Genomic DNA, 23,452 nt, shown 5'->3' on the forward strand with positions numbered 1-23,452 from the left:
CTACTGGTCTGTCCACCACCTGCCTCACTAGGAGACGTGGCTCCCACACAAACAAACTGGGGCTTTTTCAAGCCAAATTTCTCTCCACATCCACATCCTCATCCATAGGGCCCTTGCTCCAGCTGCTAAGGTAAAAGAGGGGTTAGCCAGTGATTCAGGCCCATGTGCTTCATGGGGGGAAGCCATTTATTTTTCTATAAACAGCATATGGTGCTCATCTATGCCTCCCAAGGAGGCTGTGGGGATTCCTGGCACGAGGGTGATTTTGTTTCAAAGACTCTCCTGGGTCCCAGGGCGGGAAAAAAAAAGCTGCTGAAAAGACAGAAAGGGAAATGATCTTGAGCCATCCGCAGCAGTCCCTAAACCACAAAGAGCAGCATGGGCGTATCTGAGGCTCCAGCGCAGGCCTCCCCGGAGGCAGGAAGGCCCCAGCGAGGCCCAGCCAGGCTGATACCACTCAGGCGGAGAAGCGGCGCGGGGATCAATGAGCGCTCTGTGCTTGGCCTCGGGCGCCACCGAGCAGGGGCCTGTGGGCTACGTGCGCGCTGACAAGACCCTTAAAGGATTCCAGCTTTCCTCCAGAGGAAGGCTTGACTTGGCTCCGGCTACAAATACTGTCAACCACATCATAGCTGTTTCACAAAAGTGCTCAGAAAATGGAAAATGTGAAGGGCATTTGTGGGAACCAAGAAGGAGCCAAACACAAGCACAGCATAACTTTTCCCACCACCCAGGGAGCCACCTTCCTGAGTCTCGAGTCTTGAAGAGACAGAAAGGGGAGTCGGGGCACCCACCCCATTGAGCTGGCCCCTATGAACTTGGTAAGGCTCATGGGAATCGGCATCTCAGAGCCTGCTTTCGGCCTTTGAGTCTATGGTATCAGTCATCTCTTCTGATTAAGAATAGTGATAACAGGGCCTTTCCTGGTGGCCCAGTGGTTACAAATCCTCCTGCCAATGCAGGGGACGCAGGTTCTATCCCTGGGCAGGGAACTAAGATCCCACATGCCAAAGAGCAACTAAGCCCCTCATGCCACAACTAGAGAAGCTTGTGGTATCACAACTAAGACCCAACGCAGCCAAAAATTAATAAACATTTTTTAAAAAACGAGTGATAATATCTGTAACAGCCACAACGGATAGAGTGGTCACTGTCACCAAGGCACTGAAACTAAACAGCTATGTGAACTTGGACATTCACTGAACCTCTCTGAGCCTGAATTTCTTGCTTCTCTGTAAAAGAAAGACAATAATAGGGCTTACTTCAGAGGACGCTTGTGATGATTCAACAAAGCTATGAGTGTAAAGGGCTTAACCCTGCCCCTGGCCCATTTGAGGTACTCGGTCAGCAGCAACTTATTATTACTATTCCACATGAAAAGTATCAAGTGATTAAGATCAAAAGGGGACACAAGAACCGTCTGAACTCTGCCTTCTGCACCTCCTCACCCTCACTCTGCTCACCTTACCCTGGCTCTTCAATACACACTCGTCAATTTTCTCCCAATCCCCAGAGGGGCAGCCAGGATGAGGGCTGATCTGCCATCCAAAAGCATAACCTAATCCCTCAGGGGTCCATGTGCTCATCAACTGCAACTCTGAGCAGACTGCCTCTTTCTTCCTCCCCACCAGGTCCATTTTCTGCAGTTTACATCTCCTTGACAGCTTCACTTTGGCCTGGCTCCACAGGGCAATGCATGAGGCATAGCCCTAGCCAAGTTGTCCATTGGCTATCTTGCCAGGTGACCAAACTGTGAGTCAGAAATACTCAGGCATTTGAAAGCAAAAGCACCCTTTCTGTGATGGCCACCAAAAATAATGCCCCCAAAGATATTTTTTCCCTTGTTTTTCTGAGTGTAAATCAGATGAGAAGGCGAGGGTGGAATGAATGAGGAGAGTAGCATTGACATATATAAACCATGTGTAAAACAGACAGCTAGTGGGAAGCTGTTGTATAATACAGGGAGTTCAGCTTGGTGTTCTGGGATGACCAGGAGGGACGGGATGGGGGTGAGGGTGGGAGGGGGGTTCGAGAAGGAGGGGATGTATGCATACCTATAGCTGATTCACTTCAGTGTACAGTAGAAACCAACACAACATTGTAAAGCAATTATACTCCAATTAAAAAATAAAAAATAAACAACAACAAAAAAACCCAAACAAAACAACAAAGCAGAAGAGAAAAAAAAGTGAGTGGTGGCAACCAGTCCTGTGAAGAAAATGTTTCGTCTTGGTTTGTGCACTTGTTCATTCATGGCATTCTTAGTAAGTAGCTGAGTAATACACCACAGGCCTGGGGGGATCGAGTCAGACAAGGGTGCCTGAGCCTGAGGGGCCACTCGCCACTGGTGGAGGTGGACACAGTAAATAAGCAACTGTGATGTGGTGTGAAAGTTCTCTGCGGGAGAGGAGCCTGAGGTGCTGCTGGGCCCCAGAGGAACAGGCACTGAACTCATCCTGGGACTGTGTTTGTGACAACAACAGAAAACAGGCTTTGATGAAAATAAATGGAACTGAGCAGCCCAGGAAACCACATGCAAAGCACCCAGGGCCTGCCAAGGCAGCTCTAGATCTTGTTTCTCTGGGTCGTGGTGACTCTACTGCTATTTCTTATCTGTTCCTGAGCCTGCTGATTGGGCTCTTGCCTCCAACCCTCAAGGAAGAGTTAATCCTTAAGAGAATACTCACAATATTCTTTTTAAATTCAAGTATAGTTGATTTACAATGTTTCTGTTGTACAGAAAAGGGATTCAGTTATACATATACGTATGTATGTTTTCAGATTATTTTCCATTATAAGTTATCATAGAATATTTAATATAGTTCCCTGTGCTATACAGTAGGACCTTGCTGTTTATCTGTTTTATGAATAGTGATGTATATATGTTAATCCCAAACTCTTAATTTATCCATCCCCATCCCCTTTCCCTTTTGGTAACCATAAGTTTGTCTTCTATGTCTGTGAGCCTCTTTCTGTTTTGTAAAAAAGTTCATTTGTATGAATTTTCTAAGATTCTACATGTAAGTGATAACATATATTTGTCTTTGTCTGACTTACTTCACTTAGTATGATAATCTCTAGGTCCATCTGTATTGCTGTAAGTGGCATTATTTCATTCTTTTATGGCGTAGCAGTATCCCATCGTGTGTGTGTGTGTGTGTGTCTATGTACCGCATCTCTTTTATCCATTCATCTGTCGATTGACATTTAGGTTGCTTCCATCTCTTGGTTCATAGTGCTGCTATGAACACTGGACTTCATGTATCTTTTAAAATTCTATTTATTTTAATTGATTGATGATTGCTTTATAATATTGGTTTGATTTCTGTCATATATCAACATGAATTAGCCATAGGTGTACATGTATCCCCTCCCTCTTGAACCTTCCTCCCACCTCCCACCCTTTCCTACCCCTCTAGTTTGTTACAGAACCCCAGTTTGAGTTCCCCGAGTTGTACAGCAAATTTCCATTGGCTATCTATTTCACATATGGTAGTGTATATGCTTCCACGCTACTCGCTCCATTCATCTTATCCTTTCCTTCCTCTCCACCACCCTTATCCATAAGTTTGTTCTCTATGTCTGCATCTCCATTGTTGCCCTGAAAATACGTTCATCAGTAACATCTTTCTAGATTTCATGTATGTTAATATACGATATTTGTTTTCTGACTTACTTCACTCTGTATAATAGGCTCTAGGTTCATCAAGCTCATTAGAACTGACTTGAATGTGTTCCTTTTAATGGTTGATTAGTATTCCATTGCATATATGTAATACAGGCTTCCCTTGTGGCTCAGCTGGTAAGGAATCTGCCTGCAAAATGGGAGACCTGGGTTCGACCTCTGGGTTGGGAAGAGCCCCTGGAGGAGGGCATAGTAACCCACTCCAGTATTCTGGCCTAGGGAATTCCATGGACTGTGTAGTCAATGGGGTCACAAGGAGTCGGACACAACTGAGTGACTTTCACTTTCACCACAGTTTTCTTTATCCATTCATCTGTCAATGGATATCCATGTTGCTTCCATGTCCTAGCTCTAGTAAACAGTGCTGCAAAGAACACTGGGGTACATGTGTCTTTTTCAGTTTTGGTTTCCTCAGGGCATATGCCTAGAAGTGGCATTGCTGGGTCCTATGGTGGCTTTATTCCTAGTTTTTTAAGGAATCTCCATACCGTATTGTAACACAGGCTTCCCTTGTGGCTCAGCTGGTAAAGAATCTGCCTGCAATGCGGGAGACCTGGGTTCAATCCCTGGGTTGGGAAGATCCCCTGGAGAAGGGAAAGGCTACCCACTCCAGTATTCTGGCCTGGAGAATTGTCCAAAGAGTTGGACACCACTAAGCAACTTTCACTTCACTATATTATGTTCCATAGTGGCTGTATCAATTTACATTCCTACCAGCAGTGTAAGAGGGTTTCCTTTTCTTCACACCCTCTTTAGAATTTGCTGTTTGTGGATTTTTTGATGAGCGCCTTCATTTATCTTTTTGAATTAAGAGTTTTAATCTTTTCTGGGTATGCACCCAGGAGTGGAACTGCTGAGTCAGCTCACAATATTGTTACAAAATCCAACATCAAAATCCCCAATCCTGTATACAGTAGGATTCCAATTTTGTACTTGTCTGTTTCTGTATGTGGGAGTTCATAATGCACATGCAGAAAAAAGACTGGAAAGAAACACATCAAAACATTAAAAGTGGCTCTCTTTGGGAAGCATTCTTCTATCTTCTTGTTAAATATTTTCATTTTCCCACAATGAATATGCATTCATCTTTATTATCTGAAAAATACTGTTAATTTTAAAAACGAAGAGTTTGCAAAAGGCTGCATTGCTATATGATTCTGCTTATATGACATTCTGGAAAAGGCAAAACTATAGGGACAGAAAACAGGTCTGTGGTTGCCGGGAGCCTAGGGTGGGGAAGGGACTAATTACAAATGGACACAGGGGTTTTTGGAGTGATGACAACGTTCTGTATCTTGATTGTGGTGATAGTTACATGATTGTGTGTGTGGTTTTCAAAACTCACAGAACTGAACACTTAGGACAAATGTTGTTGTATATAAAAATTTCCTCAGTAAATCAGAGATTTCTTTTTGGTTAGAGTCTGGATCATTTCTCAGCTTCTATTATTTCTGAAGAATCAAATGGACCTAAGAAGATAATGAAAAATTAGAGGATATGATCTCAAAAAGGAAGATTAAAGAAAGAGATAAAGAAAAGTTTCATATTCCTGTCAGTCTCTTCAAGTTCAGCCTTAAGTGACTGGGGTTTGAGTTTGGTTTCTGTTCTTTGCTCCTTTTTTATTTTTATTTTTTTTTCCTTTGCTCCTTTTTTAAAGTCACTTGAGACCAGGATATATATGAAAGATATAGTTTTTCTTGGTATTTAATGAGGTGACTTGAGTATGAATTCAAGTATATGATTTACAACTGGAGTGATATCTTTATGAAACATTTACACCTGTGACAACACCTAATAAAACTTATTTATTATTATTAGAAACATTGCTTTTATGGTTAGAACAGACTCAAAATAATGCCATTGGACCAGACACATACAAATTGATCATTTACCCTATTGATCTTGTCAGTGTCATATCTAAATTCAATCTGATGGAGAATTGAGAAAAGGGCAAGCCAGTGACATCATTTTCTTTAAGAAGATTGGGGTTTTAATTCACTGCACAGGACATGACATAAAGACTATGTTAGAGTAGGGAACTACATGAGCCAGAAGCTGGCATGAACTCAAGATTATCTGTAGAAGGAAAGAGCGATGCCTAGACACAGACTCTCCTTCACGTAAAAGGACTTGAGGGTCCCCTGTGTCTGGCATAGGGGTAGGTGCTACAATTCTTGTCCCGAGTGACCAAGGTAGACACTAGTGTTCAAATTCAGTCATATCATTTAAATATTTATCCTTGGTCCTTTATTTAATATCAAATCAGATAACTGTCCATAAATATTGACATTAGGTGTTGTTATAATCAAGATAGATTCAAAGCTACTCTTTCGTTGCCTCCTTAGAATAAATGTTATGGAAGACAGGTGGGTAACTGGCTCAGTGCAGAGAGAAGAGCTATTCTATTTACTTTTTATGAAGCTGCAAATTCTTCTGTTTCTCCTTGCTGCTGCTAAGTCACTTCAGTCGTGTCCGACTCTGTGCGACCCCATAGACAGAAGTCTACCAGGCTCCCCCGTCCTTGGGATTCTCCAGACAAGAACACTGGAGTGGGTTGCCATTTCCTCCTCCAGTGCATGGAAGTGAAAAGTGAAAGTGAAGTCGCTCAGTCGTGTCCGACTCTTCGTGACTCCATGGGCTGCAGCCCACTAGGCTCCTCCTTCCATGGGATTTTCCAGGCAAGAGTACTGGAGTGGGTTGCCATTGCCTTCTCCGTGTTTCTCCTTAGAAGTGGCTTTAAACGTGTGGTGCAGAAATTGTATGTACAGATGCTCCTGGTTCAAATAAAACCAGTTGAGAAATCACAGAGAAATACTGAAAATTAAAAAAGAGTTAAGTAATGGATCCTGGTTAAGGGTATGATGAAAAGATGGCATGGAGTTCACTACAGAAAAAAAAAAATTACCTTGTTAGTCCATTTTATTTACAAACTAGGAAATTCAAGCTCTAGACCCATAAAGTCGATGGCCCACTGGATGTCTCCACTTGGATATCACACAGGTACATCATGCTCAGTATGTCCAAACCTGAACTTTTTCCCTTTCCCTCTCCCCAGCATATGCTCTTCCTGGGTTCCCCATCCTGGTGAATGGAGCTACTACCTACCAGTAACTCAGTCCAGAGAAACCTGGCAGTCATCCTTAACACCCTAACCTTCCTCACCTCCAGTATGCAAGCATTCAATAGGTTCCCCCAAATGTGCTTTGCCATTCCCTTAGTGTTACCATTGGTCTCCACGTTCCTGGATCCAGTGGATGCTCTTCTATCTTTGTATGACTTTGACCTCTTTACTGATTCTGACATTGCTGGAGGTCCCTTCCTAATGAAAAAGTCTTTTTCTCCTTTGATATCTCTAACACCACTCTTCTTTTCTACTAGCCTCTCTAATCCCTTTAAATATGACTGGTTTTGCTTGTCTGTTTGTTGTTGCTTTGTATTTTTGTCTAGGACTCTTTCTATTATATACTTTCTCTTGGTGAGCTCATCTACTCCCAAAGTCTAAATCTCTCTCTTGTGCTTTGGGCTTATATAATTAACTCATCCTTTAAGACTCAATTCAATGCCACCTTCCTCAGGAATCACAGAAGAGTACTTCATCTTATTATAGGCCTGTCTTCACTACTAGACTGTGAGCCCCTTGAAAGCAGGAACTGTGCCATATTCACTGCTGAATTGCCAGGACCCTGGGTAGGTGCTCAGATAAAGTTTGCTGAATGAGTGAGTGAATGAATGATTAGTAGAATCAACTAATTGGTCTCCTATGAATGGTAGAGGTTTGAATCGCCCTACTGACATCCCTGGGCTTCCTAGGTGGCTCAGTGGTAAAGAATCCACCTGCCAATGCAGGAGAAGCAGGAGATGCGGGGTTTAATTCCTGTGTCAGGAAGATCCACTGGAGGAGGAAATGGCAACCCACTCCAGTATTCTTGCCTGGAAAAACCCATAGTCAGAGGAGCCTGGCAGGCTACAGTCCATGGGGTTGCAAGGAGTCGAACATGACCTAGCGACTGAGCACGAACACACTGACTTCCCTACCAATGGGTCAAAAAGAGTAGAGCTCAGCTGGATATAGTGTAATGAGAGCAGAGTTGATGGCTGCATTATTACCCAGACCAGCCAGATTTGTCCTGGATGGTAACTCGAGGCCAGCTGTGAACTCTGACCAGCTGTCTTGAAAATGTAATGTTAGTCATCAAGAGAAATGGGTGAGAACACAGCATCACAAACCCGGATGGTGGTAGGGTCTCACCCCAGCAAGTAATCTTATTCTTTCATTGATGTCTCCCTTTAGAGGTGGGATTAGTGTCGGCTGATGGAAACCTTGGGGAGAGGGAGAGGAGACTTTTCACCTTCCCGGGGGCTGTACATCTAACCCCACTCTCTACAGGGAAAGACTCAGGTGAATCAATTAAGTGTTCTCAATAGCTGAAGGGCATACTTCATGAGGTTTAATACACAGTTTTAGATCAGCACATCAGTCCTACAGTTTCTAGATGGGGGAATAAAATCCTACTGAGGAAGGAAAGCAGTCATGAGTTAACACAGAAGCAACTGTAGGAAATACCTAACAGGATCAACATTACCTTTTTTTTTTTTTAAATGACAGCTCTCTGTGGATCATCTTTTTCTCAAGGTAGTTCTGAAGTGACTTTTCCCAGCGACTCTGGAGGCAACGAAGACTTCATTTTGGAAACATTGGCTGGTGAGCTGGTGAGTCACACCTCAGATGAATTAATAAAAGTTAAGAAAACAAAAACCAGATGTTTCCTTCATCTTAATATAGGCCTCTGTGCTTTCTTTTGTCAGTTCTACTGTCAATTGCTGATTTCCTTCTCTTGAGGCAAAAATCAATCTTTAAAAAGTTTGAATATCTGCATCTTTTATGAACTCTGTCCCACAGTGGCTGTTTGGCTCAAATGTCCACACAGACTGCAGCCCCGGCACGGACGCTTTCAGCAAGTGAACGACACAGTGTTTGAGGACAGCACACCAGAGGGCTTTTGGATGCTCCACTGGGTTCGCTGGAGAACTGTCCCAACAGCCTTTGGGAGAAGCACAAAGTGAAGCCGTCTCCTTGCTTGCACGTAAACCTCCCCAGAACCAGAAAGGGTCCGGCCAGCTAGCAGTGGCTTCCTTTCCAGATCCTGGATTCATTTCTTGGCCCTTGACCCTCCCAGAAAATGCTAAGAACTTTAGAGCGCCTGCAACATATATTTTCATCTCCTGCCCAGACCAGTGAAGGATACACTGAAATCCAGAGTGACACACTTTTTAAAGTTTCCTAACACCACCCATCATTCCCTGAGAACTTTGGAAGTATTCTGTATTTTTGTAAGAAAGGAAAATAATTTATTTTTTCCTCCATCTATTGTACTTTGGTTAAAGCAATTATTTTCCCCAGACGCCACCCCAAGCAGAAAGCTCCAGATGTTCTTAGGTCATAATGGGAGAATAGATTGCAAGTCCTAGTGTTTTCCAAGCTTGTGTCCTCTCCCAGCTTTTTCATTTGGGGCCCTGAGTTATTTTCTCTTACTCTGCTTTTCCTGATTGGGTTCCATCTTCTCTTACCTTCCAGAGGCAAAATTGGATTCCTATCTTTACTGCCTACATCTCTGAACATCTTTGTCATAAAAGGTTTTTGATATAGATGAACTTATTTGCAAAGCAGAAAGAGAGACACAGATGTAGAGAACAAACATACAGATGCCAAAAAGAGAAGGCAAGGTTGGATAAATTGGGAGATTGGGACTGACATATACACACTAATGTGTATAAAATAGAAAGCTAATGAGAACCTACTGTATAGCACAGGGAACCCTACTCAATGCTCTGTGGTGACCTAAATGGGAAGGAAATCCAAAAAATAGGGGATATATGTATATGTACAGCTGATTCACTTTGCTGTACAGTAGAAACTGACACAGCAGTGTAAAGCAACTGTATTCCAATGAAATTTTTAAAATAAATAAAATTATAGTACTACCGTTCTACCCACTCACTTGCCTAACCCAGATCACTGGGAATCATTGTACCACCCTCAGCCTCAACTCAATCACCACGTTTAGTCTCCAAGTCCTGTTGAATCTATGGACCACCTGTGCATGTCTCCTGCATTTTTTCCCTCCTCTCCACTCTTGACATTTGTACAGTCCAGGCCATGCCCTCTTTCACTAGCTAAGCCATCATCTCTGTGTCCACTCTTAGTCTGTCCAGATAATCCATCATTCCCATTGCAGCCACAATGAGAGCGAGCTTTCTAGAACCCAAATATGGTCATGTCTTCCACACACTGCCACTCCCTGGCCAGCGCGTGGGCATGGTGGCTTGGGAAAATTCCTGACAACAGTGAGTAATGTGGAAGCATTTGTTAAAGATAGGCTAATGTCACAGAAATGGCAGGGCCTCCTTCCCCAGCCTCCTGACCCCTCTCAGGGCTGGGCATTTATCATCCGGACATTCCTCCATCCCAGTGCCATGTTGTCTGTATACCTGCTAGTCTACCCCACTGGACTGTGAACTCTGGATCTTGTGCAGTTCTGTACCCATAGCATCGTGCACAATGCCTGACACAGAGCAGACATTCAGAACTAAATAAAAACAAGCCCCTCTCCCTCAGAGGCAATGCGTTAGTTGCCTATTGCTGCCATGACAATTTACCACAAACACGAAGTGCAAGTGTTAGTCTCTCAGTCGTGTCTGCCTCTCTGCGATCCTATGGACTGTAGCCTGCCAGGTTCCTCTGTCTGTGGGATTCTCTAGGCAAGAATACTGGAGTGGGTTGCCATGCCCTCCTCCGGAGGAACCTCCTGAACCAAGGATCAAACCCGTGTCTCTTATGTCTCCTGCACTGGCAGGCGTACCCTTCACTACTGAGGCACCTGGGAAGCCCCACCACAAACAAAGCACCTTAAAACAACCCGCACTTGTCACCTTATGGTTCTGGAGGCCAGAAGTCTGACAGTCTCACTGGGCTCAAATCAAGGTGTCAGCAGGGCTGCCCTCCTTCCAGAAAATCTGGGGGAAACTGTTTCCTTCCCTTTTCCAACTTTTAGAGACTGCTTTCCTCTCTCTTTCAAACCAGCACTGAAGCATGTGTCTACCCCTGCTTCTGGTGTCACATGTGTTTTCCTGAACACAGCCAGGAGTGTTCTCTAATTCTGTGGGCCTATGGGATTGGACTGGACCCAACTGGACAATCCAGGATAACCTCCCCATCTCCAGGTTGGCTGATTAGCAATCTTAATTTCATCTACAACTGTAATTCTCTTTGCCATGTTACTATTCACAGGTTCCAGGCAAGTTAGGAAGTGAAATATTAGTGGGCTCAAATGTTTAAATATCAGCTTCTTGGTTCCCCTTAGAAAATGGATCTCTGATTGCTGGTCTCAATAAAGTGTTAAAAAACAATTGTGTAGTGCAGACAGGGGGTCTGATCACCATTATCTCACTTTCTCACACCAAACAAGCTCTCAGATGGGAAAAACAGGCAGCTTTCATTGTCTGACAGAAGTCCTCCGGATTTTTCAGATGCAAAAGCAGCTCACATGCTTTTTGCCTAGTGCACATGGGAACGCAGCTGTATAGGAGATTCAAATGAAGAAAAAAATCATGTAATAAAGCCTTGTGACTCCCCAAGCAACCAAGAGTTGAATACTTGTCAAGCAATTTTGGTAGGATTAGTATTTAAACACATAGTGGACCACTTCAGTTCCAACAAATCTGGAGAAATTAAACCTTGTTTCCAAGAAGCGCTCACAGAGCTTTCAAAGTGTTTTTCCATCACTACAAAAAGAAAGAACTTGCACTGCTAAGCTGTCTCTTGAGTGGGACTCACACCATCAGACCGCAGCAGTGGAAAACGAGCAGGACACCAGGGGCGGGGCTCCTGGACAGCAGGGCGGTGCTGCTCAAGGAGAGGGGCTCTTTCACTCAGTACACAGAATTGTCCAGAAACTGTCAGGTCTCACGGCAGTCAGGCTCCAGCCATGACAGCCCCAGCTAAGCCAGTTCTCAGAGTTCAGCCTTCACCGTGGCAACCGCTTGGGAACCCTCCAACTTGCAGAACTGGAGATTCGGAAGGAAAGTCGCTCCCAGTAGAAGCATGGCCTGCAGAGAGTTTTCCCTGTTTTATTCATGTAGCACCTCATCACAACACCTGGCGGAATACTCAAGCTCAGTGTCAAGAGCCTTCTGAATCCTGGTCAAAACGTTTCCATGTACATCACTTCATCTGATCCCCCAATCAGATCTGGCAGCTACTTGGGCCTGGAATCATAACTCAGTACCTACCACAGTGTTGGCACACGACAGTAGCTCAATAAGTGTTCACTGGATCCATGACCTGTCATATTTTATAAAGGAAGAAACAGGCTCGGAGAGGTTTAAGTAGCTTCCTCAGTGTGCCCAGTGGCAGGCAGGGCTGAAACCTGGCCATTCTGTTCTCCCACTCCACCATGCTGGCCTTCCAAACCCAACTCAGTAAAGGGTATGAGGATGTTTTGCTCCTTTTCAGCAAACTTTTGTTGAGCATCTACCCCAAACCGGAACTTCCCATTACTCTTCCCCTGTCCTCTGCCTGGCCAGTTCCTTCAAGCCCTGGTTTTAATATCAGCTCCTGAGCAAGGCCTCCTCAACGAGCCCTCCCACAGCCACCCAGCCCCTGCCTCCTCACCCAGTACCTCTCACCTGATTCCTGTTTGGTATTTATCCCAATCTCTAATTACTTGATGTGTATATTTGTTTATTTATGGTTGGCTTTCCCCAACTGGAAGTTCCATGAAGGCAGGAAGCCAGCTCAGACTTTCTGGTGACACTTAAGATGAGGGAGATGATGCCACTAAAACAAAAAGCCAACATGGTCTCAGGTGAATCCACAAATATGTTTAGAACAATGGACTCCTAGTGCGAGCATCTGAAATACAGGAAGGCAATGAGATTGTCAGTCTAGGGGCAGAAAGACTCAGGGGAGACACAGCAGTTTTTCTTTTCCAATAACTGAAGGCTGTGATCCCAAAGAGGACCATGGATGTGCCTCAGAGGGCTGGTGGGAGAGGGCTGAAGGGGAGGAAGTTGCAGGGACAGGTTTGGGTTCAAGGTGCTTCTCGTTATGAGTGCTGGGTACTTCCTGTCTTGCACACTCAGCTGTGAGTATAAGAGGGTTGCCTCCATCTATTTTCTTCCTCACTATATGTACCTGGTTATGGTTTCACTCAATATCTATTTGACTGAATGAATTTGTGTGGAAGTTACAGGTAGAGGCTGTCACTATTCACTGCCTGGAATGTTTCTCATCCTCACCTTGTCATCTGCTTGACCCTCTGCTTATTCTGTGGTCTAACCTTAAATATCTCATCATCAGGAAAAGCTTCCTTATCCCCCATGACCAAATGACAGTCCCGCTTAGAGCCTCCTGTACTTTTCCACCCTGTGATGACTGTATTTGGTGTTGTCTGCTACTTGAGGTACGTACTCCCCCACCAGAAGGCACTTGGTGTGTCTTGCCTGAATGATTCCCAGCAACACCATGAGATGGTCACTGGCATCCCCTGCTGTGAGGGCAGGGACCATTGCTGTTTGCTGCTATAGCCACCATGTGGGGCATAGTAAATACACAAATATTTCTTAAATGAATTAACTTTACAGCTAAGAAATTGCAAAAGCTTGGCAACAGTAAGCGGTCAATGTTACACTATAAGCAAGCAGCAGAGTCTGGATTTGAACTCAGGTCTGTGTAACTCCAGAGCCTGGGCTTTTTCTATCAATATTATACCAAACTCTGTGTGGGTTCACAGCCATTGTTTAGGACCTCATGCTCTGCCATCAAAGGTGGGCTCCTTAGTGAAAATATTGGCAGGCACACTGTGAAGGCATGGTGTTAGCCACGTTGCCTTGTCCATGGACTCAGAGATACAAGAGGGCACTTCACTAAGAATTCAAGAAATTTCCCAACCAGGGAACGTGTGTCTGGCAGCCAACAGTGCATCAAATGGAGGAACAGAGCTGAGACTTCATGCCCTACCCTGGCCTGATGACAAGTAAGTGGGGGGTGGGCAGCAGGACAGACATCTGTAATTGCCTTCATCATCCTTCTACTAATACTCAAGATGGAGTAGCCTGTCACCTGGCACTGGAGCTACTAGAGTAGCAGGGAAGAAATGTAGACTTTGGAGTCAAGACTGGATTTGAGTCCTGGCTCTGTCACTTACTAGCAGTGTATCAACCTCCTTCCACCTAAGTTCCCTCATCAGTGAAAAGAGAGTAATGGAATATACCCTCCCGGCATTATGAAGATTAAGTTAAAATGGAAATGAAAAAAATACCTCTCATACACATTGCCTAGACCTAAGCGGGCCCCCAAAATGCAAACTACTTAGTGACTGAATGACTATTTTTGTCATTCCCAGTTTATTGCAAGCCTCACACATCAACGCTGCATCATTTGTGTGAAGTACTTCCTATCAAGGGCTTTCTGATTAAGTCAAGGCTTTTACATCTTCATCTCCAAACACTTGTGCATTGAGTCAGATAAACAAATATACTTTCTCAAACTTAATGTTAAGGTTTTATTTGTGAATTAGAAAACATGAGTTGGTTGAAGAAACAAGCCTGTGCTGTGGAGGCCACCACCTGGGCCCCTCAAGGACCATGAGCAAGGAAGCTGGAGTGGGTGGCACCAAAAGACAATCATGGTGTGGTTGGTGCCATTACCGGACTAGGCGAAGTGACTGTCAGCAAACCCCAACCTAGAGAACTTCTTACACACAATAAGAAAGACCTGTCTTTAACTTGGAAAAGGACTATTTGTGTGATTGTACTCTCAACCCAACTTGGAACTACCTTACCTAACTTTTTACAGAATTTACTCTCCCCACATAATGGAAGTTAACATGTTCATGACATTATCCATTACTGAGCTAACAGGCTACAAATCAATATAACAGAATTCAACTGCTTTGAATCATATTTCTTAAATGGTCCAACTGTGCCCATGAGCAAACACATCCAGCCTTACACATAAGCACCAAAAATGTACCACCCCATAAGTTATGTTCTGTTAGGTTTCTGTTTGCTGCTTTTTTAAAAAAAACACCAGTCTTCCTCCTTTCCCAGTAGGTATATAGGTAGAAAAATAAACGAAGTCAGCACTCTTTACCTCTTACTAGAATAAACTGTGACTCAAACACCATGAATGGTTACTTGCAAGGCTATAATTTTTTTAATGACAGATTTTCCTAAAAGAAACCACTATAACGTCTGTCCAAGTCCTCCAAGGGAAAACAAAAAAATACATAAAGATTAAAAGTCTATTACTTTAACAGCACACTGCCAAACACGGACAACTAGGATACAATGCCAAGGAACCTTAAAAAATAACTTGAAAAGACACAACGTTCAAGTCATTCACACGTGTAGGGTCCACAAAGGACAGGAAAACAAGTCCGAGAACAGTCCTACTTGTGCATGATGAGAATTCTGCTGTACCTCATCCAGGTTCATTCAGGTGTCTTAAACCAACAGATGGATGAGCAGAGTTTGTTTTTTTCTTCTTTGCTTGGAGATGCACACATAGATTAGAGGAGAGGAGAATCTTCCAGATGCTGATTTAAGCACAGCAGGCTTGGTTCCCCTTTGATAAAGTACGAAGGCAGATTCAGTTGACTCAAGCTTTATCAGTTTCCCTAAGAAAAAGTCTCATGCATGCTGAAACAGACAAGTTACTGAATTTGTCATGCTAAGTATTTACAGTCATTTTCATAAAGTGAGCCCAGTAACTTGACAGGATAAAAAAGGTAGTTGTGAATTCCTTGTATAACCTTTTACAGCGTGAATGACTTTGTGGGTAAATGACGCTGAAGTTCAAAGCCCCTCAAACATGTTAACAAGAAATTACTGACAGCATGAAGAGGCACACATTATAGAAAATGCACACTTCACGGGTTCCTGCATAGCAGGAAAGTCGCTACCACTACATAACAAATGGCTATGCCAACAGTTAGAGCTGCCACTCAAGGGATCAACAGTAGAATTCCCTTAAAACCGCAAGGAGTGTTTGCATCACAGCAAGAAAACCTTTGGGAAAATAAGTATATTTTGTTTGGAAAGATATTTTGCATTGGACAATTTGAACATCACATAAACAAAACCGTTTTCAAATTGGATAAGATTTAAGGCAATGCTACTCAGACCTGAGGGGAAAAAAACCTACAGAAGTTTGTTTTTCTTCCAAAACTCTGACAGGTCAGAATCAACATTGGAAAGGATCCCCTCTGCTAAGCATTCAATACACTGTTAGGTATTTGCAGCATTACAAAATAGAATCCACTTTCATACTCTGCATATGAAATGGGCAATTGTTATACACTCTTCCTTGAAAACTGTAAGAAACAAAACAAACATGGCAGCTTAGGTATTTCCTATTAAAAGTCACATGAACATGAAGACAACTACACCTGGTAACACAAAGGCAGAACCGTCCTCACAACAAGCTCGGGAGCGCTGTATTCTCTCCTGACTGGCTGTGGTGTCCTGTGGAACGGTCATGGATTCATAAATTAACATCAACTACAGACTAACGAATGACAAGTAGACACAGTCAATTCAAAAATTTTACATTTTGCTCCTGTTTGGCTGCTAAAGAGCAGCGATTTAAATTGGTATAAAAACTTCTGACCACAAAGCTTGCTATACAGATAAAGTACATAATCAAAAAGTAAGCAGCAATCGAGTTTCTCATTTAAACTTATCTGGTATAGAGTATTTACAGATTTGGGGGGAGAGCTCTCTGAAACCACTACGCTCCTTACTCCTCCTGTCCTCTGCCCACCCCAGCCCCTCCAAATCGAAATCAAGTGTTCCAAACTATATACAACTATACTTTGGCTAAGTGGGCTGGATGGTGCAACTCTTTCCAAGGTCTTGGTCTGGAAAAAAGAAACAAAGTCTTGGAAGTCATGCATAGCGTTCTTTTCTGAGTAGCAGTGTACTGGAGCCAAAAAATTTACTTTTTCACGGCAAAGGGGAAAAGGGGCCCCAGCACTTCACTCCCCAACCTGAATGGGCAAGATCCGAAGCCACTGGCCTCATGCACCATAACAGGCCACCAGACAAAAAGGAAAGAAAAAGGTCACGACAAAGGCAGCAGCAATCAACATAACTTTCCAACAAAGCAACTTCTCCTGCCTGGGCTCCCCCAGAAACAGTGCTCCCTCCTTCCTCTCCCTCCCCTCCCACAAGACAAAATTAATTCACATCACAAGAACCTGGTGCTCTGGTTAAGTGGCAGGTAAATATAAGAAAGAGTAAATCTGTCACCTTGTATACCTGAACTGACATAAAGCTAACAGAACACAAGACATCACTGTGAAATTAACTTTCTAAACAGGTCCAGTCTACATAGTGCGGCCAATAAAAAGTAAAATGAAGAATTTGTTCACAATCTGCCTTGTACAGGGTATTTATAGTCTTTCAATGCTATATAAATAAATAGCATTTATATAGCTTAAACATTCAGAGACATGCACTGGGACTTTTTAGGTAGTACGAATTTCTTCACAATCACATGTGCAAATTTTACAGATCACTAAGTGAGTAACTAGTAAGCTTAGGCTGGACCGTGTCTCGTATTATCTAACAAATTTAAGGGGGGCTCAGAATCATCCATAGGTAGAACCAGGCGTGTTCCCCGAATGACCAGTTCATGGTCCCCAAAGGCAAGTTCCCGATCAAAGGCATCTTCAGAACTGTTTCCCATAAGTCTCCTAGGGGCACCGGATGATGCTGACTCAGTGTTCACAGTAGAATCGCCATACGTCAAACTAATATCACCATCATTGAGGATGAGATCAGAGTCATCGTCTTTCAACTGTTCCTGGTTCTAAATGCAAATAAAACAAGTTTTGAGAATTATTATGAAAAATTAAAGAAACATTTCCAATAGCTGAATTTTCAAGGATGCTGTATTTTCTCTGACCCCACTTGCCCCATTGTGTGCCTGCAGACTGAAGTGCTTGACAGCTGCCAAAATCTCTACTGCTTTCTCTTACCTCCTGTCTCCTCTCCCCTCCTTCAGGTAATTAGCTCCTACTTATCACTGAGGTTTTCACTTAAAAGTCACTTTCTCCCAGAAGTCTTCTTTGATCATCCAAGGCTAGCTTAGTGCCCTCTTGTGTTCTTCCCTAGCAGCCTGCACTTAGCCCTCTCCCTACAGTGGCACTTACCCCTTTTCATAGCTGCACATGCAGGGATCTGCATCACATCTCCCCCCACTAGACTCTAAATCCCTTGTATGCTGTAGTTCAACCACCTAACAATTTGGGGTACACAGAAAAGTATTCACTAAATGTAAGTGCAATTCATTGCTGAATAGGTTTAAATAAATGAAGCGCTTACTTTCATGTCAACAATGCCTAGAAATATTGAACCTTCACTACCCTCATTACATACTTGTCAAGCAGCTCAAAAAGCTTTTGTTCTAATGGAAATTTGGGGGCCAAAAAGAATATAATTTCATAAAGTTCCAGAAGAGGGAAAAGTGTCCAGGATATATAGTGCCATTTTGGTTAATTAAAAAATGTACATGTGCATAGTGAGAAAGGGTCTGGAAGATCCCCTGGAGAAGGAAATGGCAACCCACTCCAGTATTCTTGCCTGAAGAGTCCCATGGACAGAGGAGCCTGGTGGGGTACAGCCCACAGGGTCACAAAGAGTCAGACACAACTGAGTAACTAAACCACCACCACATATCAGTAAACAATGATGTCACAGTCAGCAAGAAACTGCAGCCCTCCAATGTGAGCTGGTGAGCCTGAGGAAACTCAGGAAGGAAAGAATACCTGCCATCCAGCAGCCATCAAACTGCAGCCACAGCCCACAGTGAGCCCCAAGGGAGCTCAGGGTGTGAAAACATAGGATACCCGCCCCACACAGCTGAGGTGCATTTCAAAGGAATGCTTTCAGTGAGCCCAGACTTTGCCATCTTCCCATCATAAAAAAGCGCTAGATTCCTTCTTTTGGGATATCTGGTTTTCTTTAATTTACAAAAACTTTTGACATTCAGACTTCCCACCCTTTGTTGCAAAATTTTTATATAACCTGGTTCCACCTACCCTATGCCTCAGCTCCAATCCACCCCACTCCCCCCACTCCCACCTCCAGGGAACAGTTTTCTCAGGGTTTCTTGAGATGCTGCCTCCCAGACTTGAAGTACCCCAAATTCCAACTTTTAGGTTGTGACTATTTTTCCAGTCAACAATAGAAAAGTCTAGAAGGGTATTCAACAAAATGATGATAGCAAGCTCTGCATGATAGGATTGCTAATGGTTTTTATAGTTTTATGTTTCTGTATTATCTGAAATTTTATTATAATGAATACTTATTACTTTTAAAAATCAGAAAGTCATTTTATTTAAATGTAGAGTAAGAATCATTGTAAATACTCATGTTGATACAGCAAAAAAAGTCTGTGACTAATACTCCTTGAGGGAAGTAGATAGAAACCTCCTACACCCAACTCTCCTATCCTGTGCATTTAAAAATGTTAAGTTTGTCTAAGATAGTCAAATAGACTGAGGACACTATTAGACTAAAATTTCACATTTGCTGTTGCTGGAAATTTTAAAATTCTTTGCTGTTGCTAGAGATTTGCCTCAACACTCAAAGAAAAAGACCTGTAAATTAAAAACCAAAGAAACCCGCTCCACCAACCAGCCATAATCCCTTCCAAGCCAATCCAGCTATAAGTCTAAGCTGTAAGTCTAAGGAGCCTGTCTATCACTTAATTCAGCAATGCCCACAACAAAGCTCTGTGGGGCCTTCACACATCAGCAGGGGCTCTTCAGCACCTTCGACTGCCTTTATTAAGTTTGAAGTTTGGGGCAATAGCTACCAAATCTTAAAATGCATATGCCTTTTGACCCAGCGATTTAACCTTTAAAATCTATTCTTTATAACTTTATATTATTGGGTAAACATATATACAAGGATACTCACTGTAAACATTGTTTGTAATAACAAAAACACAAAAGGAATGAGACTGACTAGATCAACCTTAGTAAAGCTACACTACGCAGCCACCAATAGACAGAAGGTTCTCGTGGACTCTTACAAAGGTATCCATGCTGTGGATCATTAGGTGAAAAAAAGCAAGTAGCAGGACAATACTATTATAATCCTGTTAAGGGAAGCACACCGATTGAAACCGCCCACCTTGGCCAGGCACCATAGTAACTTTGCATGAGTTGTTGTATGACAGGAGATCCTGATAAGGAATACGGAATAAGCCACCACCAACCAGAAGAGTTCGGGGAAGGTTAAAAGGAGACACCATGTGTCCATCCACTTCCCAGAATCCCTCTCGCTAGCATCCATCTTGGCTGAGCAATGTGTGCGCCACCAGGAAAGACTCTGAATTAGAGTGATTGGCCAAAGACCACCCGGAAACTAATCCCATCACCATAAAACCCGAGACTGCAAGCCACACAGCAGAGCAGTTCTCCTGGGTTCCCTTACCCTACTGCTCTCCACCCGGGTGCCCTTTCCCAATAAAATCTCTTGCTTTGTCAGCACATGTGTCTCCTCGGACAGTTCATTTCCGAGTGTTAGACAAGAGCCCAGTTTCGGGCCCTGGAAGGGGTCCGCCTTCCTGCAACAATCCCATTGTAAAAAAACAATAACAGACAGTTATATACACACATAGAAGTTTGTATAGATAAAATATATCTGGGACTATCCACAATAAACTCTTAAAACGACTGTCTCTAGGGAATGTGGTGGGAGAAAGAGAGTGACTTTCATTTATCACTTTGTACATTCTATACTGTTTGAATATCTGGCTGTAAGTATGCTGCTGCTGCTGCTGCTAAGTCGCTTCAGTCGTGTCCGACTCTGTGCAACCCCATAGACGGCACCCACCAGGCTCCCCCGTCCCTGGGATTCTCCAGGCAAGAACACTGGAGTGGGTTGCCATTTCCTTCTCCAATGCATGAAAGTGGAAAGTGAAAGTGAAGTCACTCAGTCGTGTCTGACTCTTAGCGACCCCATGGACTGCAGCCTACCAGGCTCCTCCATCCATGGGATTTTCCAGGCAACAGTACTAGAGTGGGGTGCCATTGCCTTCTCCTGTAAGTATGCTACTTTTGTAATTTAATAAGGAGTCAGCATAACAAAAAATTAAATTAGAAATGAAGTTTTATGGTTGTTCTGGGTTACACTGCATCCCCCTCATCCCCTAGAAATATGAAATCCTAACTCCCAGTATCTGTGAAAGTGACCTTATCTGGAAGTACAGACTTTTAAGGGATCATGTTAAGATGAGGTCTTTAGTGTGGGCCCTGATCAAGTATGGCTGGAGGGTGTCCTTATAAAAAGGGGAAATTTGGAGACACAGACCTGCACGTGCACACACACACACACACACACACACACACACAGGGAAAATGCCAGGTGAAGATGAAGACAGAGATTACGGTGATGCATCTTCAAGCCAAGGAATGCCAAAGATGGCCTGCAAACCGCTAGAAGCTAGAGAGAGGTCTGGAATAGACTCTCTCTCAGAGCCCTTAGGACCCAACCCTGCTGGCACCTGGACCTCAGACTTCCAGCCTCCAGACTGTGAGACAGTAAATTTCTGCTGTTAAGTTTGGGGTACTCTGTTATGACAGCCCAAGGAAGCAAATAGAACAATGTTGTATTCTGCTATATTCCACAGAACACACAGGCATTGTGCAGCTCTTCTGGCTTTTCATGATGGTGAGTAGGTCTCTGGAATCCAACAGCCAGGCCTCACTGACTTAGCTGACAAAGCTGGCTGACCCCTCAGCAGACAGCCATGTGGGCTAACAGGGTAAAGAGGGAATGGGCCACTGTGCTTGATACGGGAGCCTGGGTAGAGTGGGAGGGAGGGACAAGACAACATGGGGTGTGCCCCCCACCCACCAGCAGTCAGTGTATGGACTCAACATAACATAGTGCTGCAGGGTACTCCTCCCTGACCCAGGTGCCACCCCAGCTAAGGCTCCCCTTCCCTGTCCATTCTCCATGAGACTTCTCTGAAATTGAAAACCAGCACAGAAATAGAATTTTTTTTACTAAAATTACTGATAGCAAGATGCTATTCCATATCTGTTTTCAAATGATGTTTCAAACACTGTGAATTATAATAAATTTAGAGATAAATTATATCTATTCCATATATAATTTATATAAAAATTATTATATATATAATAAATTTAGAGATTTCAGTGCACTTTCTAGCTGAGCAACATATGTTTATATTCCTGCTTGTGGCTTTTATATCATAAAAGCAAGCAAAGCAAAACAAAACAAAACAAAAACAGCAGTCACCCATCCACAGAGCAGATACATTTAAATTTAACTTAATGAAGAACTGAGGTTCTGGATGAAACCAACTTACCTCATAGGCCTGGGGACTGGTCAGGCATCTTGCAATGGGGCCACAGCAGGCAGGCAGGGTGGTGGTAAGAGGAGGCCCGCTGTGCGTCAACAGAGGCTTCAGATAGCTGTGCTGGTTAAGGAAGAGCTGTGTTCCTTTCTTTATCAATTTAAAAAGAACACTCTGCTTGATTACAATCACTGTCACAGTGTACCAACCACTTCAGATAGCAAATGTCCCACTTCATGACCCTGTTATGTCAGTGAGATAGCAACATTTTAAAATTTTGTAATATTATCTCTGTTTTACAAATATGGAAACTCAGGCTCACAGAAGTCAACGATCTGCCTAAAGTCACACAAGTAAATGGAGGACCAATACTCAAACCCAGATCAGTCTGATTCCAGATCCTATGACCTTTTGACCACTACATCATATTGCCTTTATGATTTTACTAAAGGCAAAATCACACTCGATTTAGCACCGAAGGAGATACAGAAGAAAGAATACTAAAGAGCCTGAAAAGCGATTAAACATTTCAGTAGTAGAATATAGTAATAAAAAATGGTTTTCATTATTTACTATGGATTCAGCTGGCCTCTTCAATGAGTTGAAACTTCAGTATCAGAGGAAATGCAATTCTAAAAACATTTTTAAAAATTATGCATCATGAGTTCCTCTGTCACAGACTCTCATTTTAGCATTCATCTATTCTCCAAAAATAAAAACAGATGCAATAATATATTTGATACTTGAAAGGAAAAAAGAGAGAATCACAAGAAAAAGCAGAGAAAGGGAGAAAGACACATATACATATTCCCTACTTTCTAAAATTACAACCTAAGGTTGTTCTCAATTAAAAATGAAAGAAATTTACATAAATTCCCATAAACTCTAAGATTAAAGTACTTTGTATAAACACACTTATATAGTTCATAAAACATCTTGCCACACAAAAATCACTGAAAATCTGGAATGATGAATTGTACTAGTGCATCAAGTACAGAAACTACCACATCTTAGTTCAGTGGTACTTAACAGGGTACTTAGTACTGAGGCTAATAAGTCTTGGTGTTTATAAGAACAAATTCCCTACAAACTAAAACTTATCAAATATTGACCAAAAAATCTGAATGGTCCAGTATCTATCAAACAAACTAAAACATTGCTCATACAAAAAGCTCCAGGCCCAGAAAGCTTCACTGGTTAAAATCTTCCTGGCACTTAAGAAGCAACACCAAGCTTACATAAAGTCCTCCACAAAACAGAAAAAGAGAAAAAGTCTTCCCTACTTGTTTTATAAAATTAGCACAGTCTTATTATAGAAACATGATAAGGATATTACAAGAAAAAAAATCACAAGCCAATACTTCTCATGA

General features: G+C 42.9%; 1 protein-coding gene across 1 annotated transcript in view; it reads right to left on the reverse strand.

Annotated features, from left to right (window-relative positions):
* Positions 1 to 14,877: 14,877 nt before the first annotated feature.
* Positions 14,878 to 23,452, reverse strand: part of SLC9A6 (solute carrier family 9 member A6) — a 50,037-nt gene continuing 41,462 nt past the window's right edge. The window contains 2 exon segments of the mRNA XM_086389154.1: positions 14,878 to 17,558; positions 22,095 to 22,200. Of these exon segments, the coding sequence (XP_086245280.1) occupies positions 17,286 to 17,558; positions 22,095 to 22,200 (379 nt within the window). The 3' untranslated portion in view covers positions 14,878 to 17,285.

This window comes from Bos grunniens, chromosome X, assembly GCF_055505025.1.
Source record: "Bos grunniens cultivar Pamir isolate PY7600 chromosome X, Bosgru_T2T1.0, whole genome shotgun sequence".
Lineage (NCBI taxonomy): Eukaryota > Metazoa > Chordata > Mammalia > Artiodactyla > Bovidae > Bos > Bos grunniens.